Source organism: Castanea sativa, chromosome 3 (assembly GCF_040712315.1).
Source record: "Castanea sativa cultivar Marrone di Chiusa Pesio chromosome 3, ASM4071231v1".
Lineage (NCBI taxonomy): Eukaryota > Viridiplantae > Streptophyta > Magnoliopsida > Fagales > Fagaceae > Castanea > Castanea sativa.
The window spans coordinates 42,049,559-42,061,337 of NC_134015.1; the positions used below are offsets into that span (position 1 = coordinate 42,049,559).

Genomic DNA, 11,779 nt, shown 5'->3' on the forward strand with positions numbered 1-11,779 from the left:
GATGGAAGTTTCCCTTCCACTGTTTAAGTGTCACCTCCCCATTAATGCGGCCGGGGTGGTAGGTGCGGGGTCTTTAATGTGGAGGTAGCAGCCTTTGTCTTTGACATTTCTTCAACACTGCTTGGGCATTCAAGGGTTCACCACTTTTAACAATAGGTCTAGAACGTGTCATTCCCTAACCTGTACCATGAAGTCCCGGGTTCTCTAGTGTCAGTCCGAGGGTAAGTTCACCCTCGGCTGGGTCCTCGGACCCTCGGCGCATGGGCCGACCCATAGTATTAACAATTTCCAAACCCAGGGTCAGGTCGGCCTTCCTTAACACGGCCCAAAAGGCCCATGTTCCCATCAGGATCTTTTTACCCCCCACATAACTTATAGAATAACTTTTTATTTTTTATAAGAAAAACTCTTATTGTTTCCTATAATAAAAATATACCAAACTATAGAATAACTTTTTTTTTTTAATAAGATCCTACAAAATAACTAAATCATAAGTTTTCTAAAAAAAAAAAAACTAAATCATAAGAATAATTATTATACTATAATGTCATATAGTATATTTATTGTTCACCCTATCTGTATTTAGCCAAAAAAATATAAAAAAATAACATCGGTTTTTGGTTAGTGGTTAGCAACAAAAATAACAAGTTTTAATCCCACAATTTTGAGGTAGGTTATAAATCTAAACAAATTAATTAGCATCGGCCACATATCTTTGGTCAGCACACAACAATATTGACAATACGTTATTATATAGTTACACCAATGGAGTCCCGACCACGAATTCACTTGACACTCCGTCATTATTGACCACTGACCATTCCGTTTTACGTAAACGCAAGCACCCACCAACTGAGTTGAGTTCTGGTCTGGCTGTCTATATTCTCGGAACTTTTTCAATTAAAAACCGACTCCCAAAATAGCGTAAAGCTTAGCATATATATATATATATATATATATATATATATATATATATCTATACCAGATATCTAGCTGGTGCAAATCATTTCCTTATTGGTTCTGCTTCCTTATTTGTTTCTCACTAATATTCTTTCTCTCCAAGTTTTCTTGGAGAAGGGTTCCTTTTTTCTTGGGTGGTTTCTTCTCTTATTTCTCCTACTACTTTTCAATGGCATCCGCCACCGCCAACAGATGGTTAAGGCCTGAGGTACTTAAAAGTTTTTGTGAAAAAAAAGTATTATGTCATTAATATTTGATGTTGGTTTTGGTTTTTATTAAAGAAAACTCACATGGTTTATCATCATGTTGTTATGCATGTTTATTGGTATATGGTAATATAAATCTTTGGATCTGTAAGTATGTTACTCTTTGTTCAGAGATCTGGGCTGATTGGTTATTGGTCCACTCCTTCGATGCATGTTTAACAAGAAAAATGAGAGGATTTTTTTTTTTTTGATTTTCTTATTGGGGTGACTAGAAAACAAGGCTTTTGGTTAACTAATGAGCTTAATTTATTTATTTTATTGAGGCTTTGAAGCTGCTGAAATTGACAATTGTATTTGTACAAGGCTAGTAAATATTGATGGAAGCTACTACTGTTTCTGTTTTTGACTAAACTTTGTTATGAAGCATGTTTGTGCCAAGATGAATTCTCTGATTAATTTGATTTGTTTGATTGGGGTTAATGCTAAGACATTGTCATGAAAAACATAATATTTTGTCACCAAAAAATGATTGTTATATAATTAAACATAATATATTTATAGCTTGATTTTTTTACACAAACCTTATTTGGTTGGTAAGTACAAATAAATAGAATGACAGGACTGAGGGGATAACTAATTGGTTAATTCAAAAGGTAACCGGGGCAGTAGAAAAAATCACAAACAAATGAAATTGATTAAACCAAAAATGGTTCAATTTTCAAGTATATAATCAAGTGGGCAGAGCCTTTTGTGTCTTATATTGCAGAAATCATATGATTAAGGTACATATATTTTGGTTAATTGGAGGGATTAAATTAGAAAAAACGATACAGATCCTTTCATAATGGATGTGTTGTCATTGATTTACTCATTCATCTTTTATTTTTTGGGTCCTTTGATGTGGTTTAGGCAACATAAGGCTTCAACTTGATTGTTAACCTGTCCTTTTTGAAGAAACACAAAAGACATTTATATAATGCCAAAGCATTTTGTTAATGGAAGAATGTGTTACTATGATATAAAGTTGAAGGATTTACTGCTTGTCTGGGCTAATAGTTTTAGTCTTGTATGTGCATTCAAAATAGAGGACATACGTGATTATGTCATCTCTCTCTCTTTTTGGTTTTGTTTTTCATGTTCTGTTTTTCCTCACCTTTTTGTGATGAAATTTTGAGTCATGCTATTCAACACCACAACATGGTATGGCATGCCATTTATTATACAATATAGTATAGAAAATAAGCAACAACATCACTGATTCGCTAGTCTCAGACATACATATGTATCCAATGTGCACAATCATTCAGACTTTGAAAGCAATATGCTATCAACCTCACAGTTTTTCCTATTGTAATCTTTGTGTAATATGAGATAATTCTGCTAGAAATTTTATTCTATCTTGCTTTTAGTCTTGGGATATATACTGTGTTTGATACAAATTCCTAGCTTCCTAGGACCTAGTCCTAGGTTTCAGTTCAGGGAGTATAAGTCCTATAGTAAGTTAATTAGGCCATTTTTTTGTCTAAACTTCTTATGCTATAAGATTGCCCATTGACCATTTTGCTGAGTTTTTTTAACTACCAGTCGAGCCCAGGCTTTTCAGTATAAGCTTCTCTCATTTTTTTTTCCCAATTTTATAGGTATACCCACTTTTTGCAACAGTTGGTGTTGCTGTTGGTATTTGTGCCATGCAGCTTGTAAGGAACATCTGCACCAACCCTGAAGTGAGGTAACTCTATTTTATGCTATCCTTGATTCCAAATCTGTTATGATGTTTTCTGGTATTTACACTTAAAGTGAACTGCCAATCTGAGGATGAGTCCTTTGAATTTTTGGTAATTGATTGGAAACCCTCATTCCAGCATCTTATAGTGTTATAATTATTCAAGTCTTCTATTTCTGTCCATGTGAATCAATCATTTTATAAGATCTATGCTGATATTTAAACCAAAAATAAGCTTCTGTCTTAATACTCAAGTCCTTGTGAATTGCTTGTATCTGATTAATTAGAGGCTCCTGTAGAACTGTCTTTTATGGTTTTGTTTTTTGATAATTCAGTTGTCACAACAAGTGGGTAAGGGATTGAACCCTAGTTCTCCTTATAAAGGAGATCAACCAATGACACTGAGTTACAAGACTTTTGTCAAGTGTCTTATAGTTCATTGATGATACAACACTGCATCTGCTATTCATCTTGGAAGATAAATTGCACTGCACAAAAAAATTTCCATAGGAAAGAAAAAAAGGAAAAAAGTGTCCACAATAGTTTAACATATCCAAATTTGATTATGCTATCAGGGTTACCAAAGAGAACAGAGCTGCAGGAGTGCTTGACAACTTTGAAGAGGGTGAGAAATATTCACAACATGCTGTCAGGAAGTTTGTACGCAATAGATCCCCTCAGATCATGCCATCCATCAACAAGTTCTTCTCGGATCCAAATATTCCAAACTGAATCAAATGTTGTGATTTGAAGATTGCTAGATATTTGAATTTTGAAAATGGCGGTTGTCTGCTTAAATGATTGATTTGGAGAAAAAGAGATACTATTTATTTTTTTAGAAGAGGCATGAGATAAATGTGTTATACTGGATTCCATCATGTTGATGCATAAGCTCAACCCTTCAGTAATAAAGTCAACATTTGCAAATTGGACATCATCTTTCTTGTTCTCCCCCACCCCCCTTTTTCTCTCTGTGTTGCATGTGTTGTGCGGATTAAAAAGAGAGAGAAAAAGAAGAAGATCAAAACAGAAGAAGAGAATTTACAACACAACTCAGACTTAGTTATTTTTGTTCTCTAATAGCAGGCAAAAGTTTGTGAATCTTTTGCAGTCACTTAATAGTTTTTATGATTAAATAGTTTGTGCATAAAGAATTTTTTATATATTTCGAATCAGTACTTACCATGCAAAACCATGTTTTATTGTCATTGGCAAATAAATATATTTTTTCCAGAATTGGCAGAGATTAAACTTTTGCAATTTAAAAAAAAAAAGTGAAAATCACATAATTTTTAACAACTACAATTTGACCAGATGAATTTCCAAATATACAAAGAATTTTAAGTTTAACCCTGAACTAAATTTCGCGGTATCAATGCAAAGAGAACTCCAACTGATTCATTAGGATTTGAAATTTAAAAACACACACAGGAGAAAAATTTCTAGCTGAGAACCCCTTTTAGTATTTCTAACCTGTTACTATCACACCTATGGCTAAGCATTATAGATTGCTCCTAACTTGAGTTTGAGATTATTAACTTGCTGAATTTAATGCCTCAATGCTATGAATCCTTTAGTTCAGAGTTAAGATTGGTCAACATGTCTCCACTTAAAAAAAAAAAAATACTGAGGTTAACATGTCACAACTCAAGAACTTCCATATCTTACAAACTTAGCACAGTGACTTTTGGATGATTTCCTCAAGAAACTAATCACCAAATTTGAGAATGGAGAATCCTTGAGTGACTGAACTGGGGAGTCCTACTTTACTGAACTCCAAAGAAATCAAAATGACATGGAATCTGGTTGAACCATCTCAGGCTTAGCAGGACTGGCAGCTACTTAAGGTTTGAACCTAAATGTTCTTCAAGCATGGGTGATATGGAATCTGTGCAATGTTGAGAACAAAATGATATCAGTTGAGAGAATTCTCCAATTTACAAATATACCAAGTGAAGCACCCCTAGTGATTGAAGATCACAGGCCAAAGCCTGAATGGCCAACAGATGGAAGGATAGAGCTTGAAAACCTTCATGTCCAGTATAATCCTTCTCTTCCAATGGTTCTAAAAGGGATCACTTGCACCTTCACAGGAGAGAAGAAAATCGGAGTTGTGGGGAGGACAGGAAGTGGAAAATCAACTTTAATTCAAGCACTCTTTAGGGTGGTGGAGCCTTCAGGAGGACGGATTCTGATGGATGGAGTTGATATTTGTAAAATAGGTTTATAGGATTTAAGGTCTAGGTTGGGTATAATACCACAAGACCCAACATTGTTTCAAGGAACCGTGAGAAGTAATATAGATCCTTTGCAACAGCATTCAGATCAAGAAATTTGGGAGGTTGGAACTCAAAAACACTTTTTTGAAAGAATCACTGAAGCTTCTCTCTTTTTTTTTTTTTTTTTTTTTTTTTTTTTTGGGTTTCCTTCACTAACTTAGCTTGATATGTCAGGTTATCAACAAGTGTCATCTTGCAAGTGAAACAGGACCAAAGGCTTCTTGATGCACCGGGTATAGAACTTGGTAAATAAGTTCTATACCACAAGATGGAGTGTACTTTAAAATTTCTTGGATTTCCTAGTTTTACCTTCATCAAGAACTGGAACCAATTCATTGTCAATAACAGTGGGTATACGATGAGCTACAGTAATGAACGTGCATCCCTTTGTCTCTTCTCTTATTGTTTCTTGAATTAGATTATCTGTTGCAGTATCTATAGAAGCAGTAGCCTCATCCAACACTAGAATTGTTTTCTTCTTGAGTAGAACCCTGGTCAGGCAAACAAGCTGCCTCTGTCCAACACTCCAATTTTCTCCATCTTCTGCAACTGCATCATTGCCCACATTCCAAAATGAAAATCCAAGCAATAAAAAAAAAAAAGCCATTGGTCCTGTTTCACTATCTCTGCAAGATGACACTTGTTGATAACCTGACATATCAAGCTAAGTTAGTGAAGGAAACCAAAAAAAAAAAGAAAAAAAAAAGAAAGGGAGAAGCTTCAGTGATTCCTTCAAAAAAGTGTTTTTGAGTTCCAACCTCCCAAATTTCTTGATCCGAATGCTGTTGCAAAGGATCTAGATTACTTCTCACGGTTCCTTGAAACAATGTTGGGTCTTGTGGTATTATACCCAACCTAGACCTTAAATCCTATAAACCTATTTTACAAATATCAACTCCATCCATCCATCAGAATCCGTCCTCCTGAAGGCTCCACCACCCTAAAGAGTGCTTGAATTAAAGTTGACTTTCCACTTCCTGTCCTCCCCACAACTCCAATTTTCTTCTCTCCTGTGAAGGTGCAAGTGATCCCTTTTAGAACCATTGGAAGTGAAGGATTATACTGGACATGAAGGTTTTCAAGCTCTATCCTTCCATCTGTTGGCCATTCAGGCTTTGGCTTGTGATCTTCAATCACTAGGGGTGCTTCACTTGGTATATTTGTAAATTGGATAATTCTCTCAACTGATATCATTTTGTTCTCAACACTGCACAGATTCCATATCACCTATGCTTGAAGAACATTTAGGTTCAAACCATAGGTAGCTGCCAGTCCTGCTAAGCCTGAGATGGTTCAACCAGTGCATTAGTATAGCATTGAAATTTAATGGATTTAGTCAAAGAACTATAAAGATAACTTGATCATTGACAAAAGGATAAGAACAGGATATGTTGGGCACTTTAGAATGGATGGTATCAAGTATCAATAGTAGGCAGAAGCATACTTAATATATGTACATTTTCACACATTATCATTGAAGGGTTTTAATCTCGAGTAGAAATAAATGTTAGATTGTCTTTCTTAGTTTGACTTGTATTTAGTTGCCAATTGCTACACTTGTTCTGTTAGTTTATAAATAAGAAGAGGGGCAGGGAAACTTACTGGGGTCAATAGCTGATCTAGCCAGGCTCACCAAGATTATCAGAACAAGGAAGAAGACAAGATTAAAAAGAAAGTTGATCCGAACACACAACCATTCCATTGTAGCAGAATTGTGAAAGGTTATACGAGAATAATCATCAATCAGGCTCAGAATTCTTGTCACAAAGCGCTCTTCCTGATTGAAACAATGAATAGTTGCTGCCCCAGAAACTGATTCTGAAAAGTGGTGCAAGATTGAAGCCTTTCGAATCCCAAACATTCGGGCTAGTTCTCTAGCAGTGGTATTGTAATAATCCTACAGAAAGGTTAAATGAACGTCACAGTTTAGTGATGCACCATTGTAAGAAACATGAAATTTTTTTAAAGATTAAAAGAAAATGATGCATGCAGCAGATATGTTTAAGAGTATAGTTAGATAAAACATGTTTAACCTTTTTCATTAAGAATTGCGTGAAGTGTGATACTGCTGTACATTTTCTTTTGAAACATATATAGCTTATATGTAGTGAAGCTGTCAAAATGTCAAATAAAAATTTAAAACAGGAACTGTTCTTGCCTGATACAACATAGAGATGGCAGTAATTGCAAGGAAGAGAACGAAGACTAGCCAAGAGATCTGGGACATTAGGATGGCGATACTTAACAGCTGAATAAGGGCAAAAGCCAATCCAGCTAATCTGTAGGGAATGTCTGTGTCTACGGTGCTTTGATCTGTAGAAGACTGCAATAGTGAAAAGAAAAAAGGGGAAGTTATTCTGGAGTTTTCATACAAACTTCAAACAAAACAATATATTTTTTACTTTGAAATAAACAAAAACATACCCTACTAAGGATTCGACTTGAAGGTGTGGAGTCAAAAAAAGAAATGGGTGCTCGGAAAACTGATGTGATCATTCCACAGAAGAGACGCTGAGCAGTCTCAACAGCAATAGTAGCTAGCAAAACTGCCCTTCTGAATATGAAGATTGAGCTCCCACCAGACATCAGAACGAATATCCCTCTCATATGCTTTCTACTGACGCTTCCTTCTACCTCTGTTGCCCACGCAATCCAGTAATTGCTGCCCATTTGTAGTCCTTGGAAGAGAACTTGACAGAGAAGGATAACTGGAACTAGAGCTCCTTTATATGCAGAAGTAACAAAGGTCGAGTAAGCACTCCATTTTACTCTACCAGTTTCTGTTTCTTCTTCTTCTTCAGTTCTTGCTTTAAGTTTTCCATCGTTGATGGGACCTTCAAAATTTTCTTATGCAACTTCTATCTGATTTAGCTCATGGGGTCTAATAGTTAAGGCATTATCATCTTGGAGTAGGTTAACTTGGTTTAGTGATTTTCTATGAGCAGCCATTTGTATAACAAGTTCACCATTCGAATCTGCCATCAGATCTTCATACCTTCCTGACTGAACTATCCTTTCAGCTTTCATCACCTATCAAAATATGCATTTAAAACCAAGTGATCAGAAGCTTGAGAGGACAATGATCATAGTTTCATAGAGGGGTTGGACAAGGATTTCAATAACTTACCAAAACAAGGTCGGAAGCATCTAAAAATTCCACTTGATGAGTAGCATAGATGACAGTCTTTTGTGACAATAGTTGCATGAGACACTTCTGCAAAAAAGCATTCTATATTTAATTGAAATCCACGAATGGTGCATGCATAACAAACAAGAAGTTAAGACAATGAAAAAATGTAACTTGCCTTGAACAAATAGGTTCCAGTATGTGCATCAACAGCACTGAAAGGGTCGTCCAAGAAATAAACATCGGCATCACAATAGACAGCTCTTGCCAGTTCGATTCTTTGCTTTTGTCCTCCACTCAAGTTCATCCCCCTCTCTCCAACTACACTCAAATCTCTGTCTTGCCAAATCTTGATATCCTGAATCAAAGCACAGGATTTTAGTACATCCTCATAATATGCCTTGTTCATTTCCTTGCCAAACAACACATTCTCTCTAATCGTACCTGTTTGAATTCAAGCAGTTTGGGGCAAGTAGGCCTTCCTTCCATAAACTGTTATTCCTCCCCCAGAAATCCTGGGAATTTCACCAATATACTAGAGAGAAGACTTGATTTTCCTGACCCAACTGGACCACAACCTGCAACCTTGTAACCTTTCATTATCTTCATCTTCTCCAAAATTTTGATTGTAGGTCTCCTTAATTTTTCTTCACTTGTTTCCCAAGCATATTCCCCTATATCAATCTCAATTGCTATATTTAAAGCATTAAGTATGATCATGTATTAGCTTCTTTTGATCTTCTTCACCAATGAAATCTTGGATACACTCAACTGAGACCTTTGTTTGAGCAATCATTGAAATGAGCTCTGGTAGGTTGTAGATAGGTTCTTGTAAAATTCGAAAAGTGGCTTAAGGCTGAGAGGACTGTACCTGCTGTTAATGGTGTCTTCAATACCATTAAGACGCCAAAAGTGACAACAGAAACAAAAGATGGTGAAGCCCAATAGAGAAAGGCCACTGCTGAGCTAGAATACAGGTATTTTTTCAGCCAACTTCTCTCAGTTTCCCTGAGATGTAGGAGCTTCTTTAACAATGAGGGTTCCCATAAATGCAGTTTCAAAACTCTCATGCTCTTCAAAGACTCTACAGTCACTTTGATTCTTGAATCCATAGCTTCCATGATCTTGGAGTGAAGCCTTTTTTGCATCTTAACCAAAGGCGTGTTGCATACCAACACCAAAAGTGTGGCAAAAAGAGCAGCAAAGGAGGGGGCAGCTCCTAGATTCCTGTAAAGGATGATCAAGGCCAGAATGACCTGGACTGGAAGCAGGCAAACTCCATGAATGTGCCAGCATAAGTCTCCAATTCTTTCAGCATCCACATTGATTAAATCTATAATTTTACCGTTGCTTAAACCAACATACTTAGTGGATATAGATTTCTTGTAAATTAATACCATTAGAGCTGCCGTTAATTGTATGCCAATTCGCTGAGCACCAAAATACCATTGTCTTTGAGTTAGTGACTCCACTGTCTTTGCAAAGAAGAAAATAAATGCAAGAATCAGAACATAGTGGGTGCCTGATTCATCTTCCTTTCCCAACAGGAAATTCACAAAGTTTGTGATTAGGAGGGGACTGGTTTAGGATGCAATTGTGTTAACTCCTACAGGGAAGAAAAAGAAAAAAAGAAAAAGAACAAAAGTATATTAAATAGGTGGAGGAGAAAATAAAATAATTATTAGATTACAAGGATAGAGTGGTACCTGCCAAAACTGCATTCATGAACAAGGGTTTCCATATGGCATAGGCTATGGCCTTTGGTAATGACGATGCTTCCAGCAACAAGGAAGCATTTTCTTCTGTTTCTGATTGAGGAATTGGAGGAATATGAGGTAATTCAAGCTTTTGAACTCGACCTCTTTTAAAAATAGGGTTTAACCATTGGAAGGTAAGTTGGCTCCAAATTCTAGCATTTGTGAATTCACCATCATCACCAAGGGAACTTTCATTTTCCTTTTGCAGTAAAGGCTCTACTATGTCACTGTGTTTCCTAGTACAACTAGTAGGAAAAGCATTGAAAATTTGAAACAAAGAAGAATTGTGAAAGGAAAGGAAGCAAAATCAACTATATTAGGTTCTGGAAAAGGACTTGGAAAATCTATGGATTTCAAATGTGTGATAGTGTAAATGGTGAGAGATACTGAATCAACGATGAAGGAAAAGACCCACCAGAGGATAAGGATCAATGGCCACCTTTTGTTTCCACTAAGAGTTCTATTCTTTGATAAGACTGCTACTAAAGTTGCTAAAACCCAAGTCATGAAGAAGAAGACAGATTTAATAGTGATAATCCTATGATTCCAATATTCATACAAACCAAAATCGAGGTACACTATTGAGATGATGACATTGGATAGAACAGTGATCATTGTAAAAACTCTACACCCTCTAACTGGTCCATGCTCATTTATATCACCCTCTCTCCTTTGTCTCCAAACGTTTTGCAAAACCCATGTCAGAAATGCTATGACAAATGTTAAGATGAGAATCTCCAAGGAGATATCAATGATGACTGACTCCATATTCTACAAGAGTCCCAGTTCAAGTTAGTCTTCACTAATCACAAACCAAAGACCAAAAGATGAAATACGTGGCGAAGAACTAAGAACAAAAAGTGAGTCTGCAATCAACAAGACCTGGAACACCCTTTCCAAATAACGTTACTGTGCAAATTATTTCGTTAGTTGGCCGGTTTTGAAAGAATGTGGGAAAGTAACATCTCGAGTTTTAGAAACTCGAGATTTAATTAAAACTCGAGTTTTTAAAACTCGAGTTGTCGTGTTTGTTCTTCGATTACGTGGACAAAGTTTCCACCTGGAGGAATTTAGCCACGTGGACAAAGTTTCCAACCACGCTTAATTTGCAATTCTAACCATACTACTCAAATCACAATCTTCATAGAGGTACATTGGATAGAGAATTACAAGTACATTCAACAACAATCAAAAAGTTCACATAGAGCCAATACAACGTCGTCCATGGAAGGATGCCTGAAAAACGTAGAGTATTTACGTTAGGAGACAAGATAGTAAACATTAGGTAAACATCGAATGAACAACAATTATTTAACCGATGCATAAATTTTTGCCAACCTACCTAGTGTGGAACATGGCCGCTTGTGGAAGCACCGCGGGATTGCGGACATTTTCTGCGGTTATGCCCGGAAGCATGACACAGTCCACATGTCTGCTTCGATTGACTGTCTATCAAATCTGCGTCCTCCCTCCGCCATCCCGGTTCTTGATCCTTATTCCTCACTCCATCCATCTCATTTCTTATTCGTGACTTCACCGGTCGACCTTTGGCCCGCAACAATGCCGGATTAGGCAACCACTTTGGCCCCATGGGATCCCTCCATAATGACTGTGACTTAGGAACCACAAATGCATGCTCATAAGTGTTAAGGGCATGGTTCAAACCATAACATGGGTGAATATACGTGGTCGAATCAATATGTAAATAGTCACATACTCTAATTGCA

The 11,779-nt window shown here is 36.5% G+C and overlaps 1 protein-coding gene and 1 pseudogene across 1 annotated transcript; one reads left to right on the forward strand and one right to left on the reverse strand.

Moving 5' to 3' along the window:
• Positions 1-859: 859 nt before the first annotated feature.
• LOC142629744 (uncharacterized) lies at positions 860-3,826 on the forward strand. Its single transcript, XM_075803782.1, has 3 exons — positions 860-1,168; positions 2,807-2,895; positions 3,465-3,826. Exons 1-3 carry the CDS (start codon positions 1,130-1,132, stop codon positions 3,619-3,621), a joined length of 285 nt encoding a protein of 94 aa, XP_075659897.1. The 5' UTR covers positions 860-1,129; the 3' UTR covers positions 3,622-3,826.
• Positions 3,827-5,448: 1,622 nt separating this feature from the next.
• On the reverse strand, positions 5,449-10,858 carry LOC142628976 (putative ABC transporter C family member 15; annotated as a pseudogene).
• Between the last annotated feature and the right edge of the window lie 921 nt (positions 10,859-11,779).

Excerpts from the sequence above, each read along its gene's own strand:
- LOC142629744 (XM_075803782.1), top strand. The coding sequence starts at position 1,130 with ATGGCATCCGCCACCGCCAACAGATGGTTAAGGCCTGAG. Across the intron at positions 1,169-2,806 it reads ACAGATGGTTAAGGCCTGAG|GTATACCCACTTTTTGCAAC; the intron begins GTACTTAAAAGT and ends CCAATTTTATAG. Across the intron at positions 2,896-3,464 it reads TGCACCAACCCTGAAGTGAG|GGTTACCAAAGAGAACAGAG; the intron begins GTAACTCTATTT and ends TTATGCTATCAG.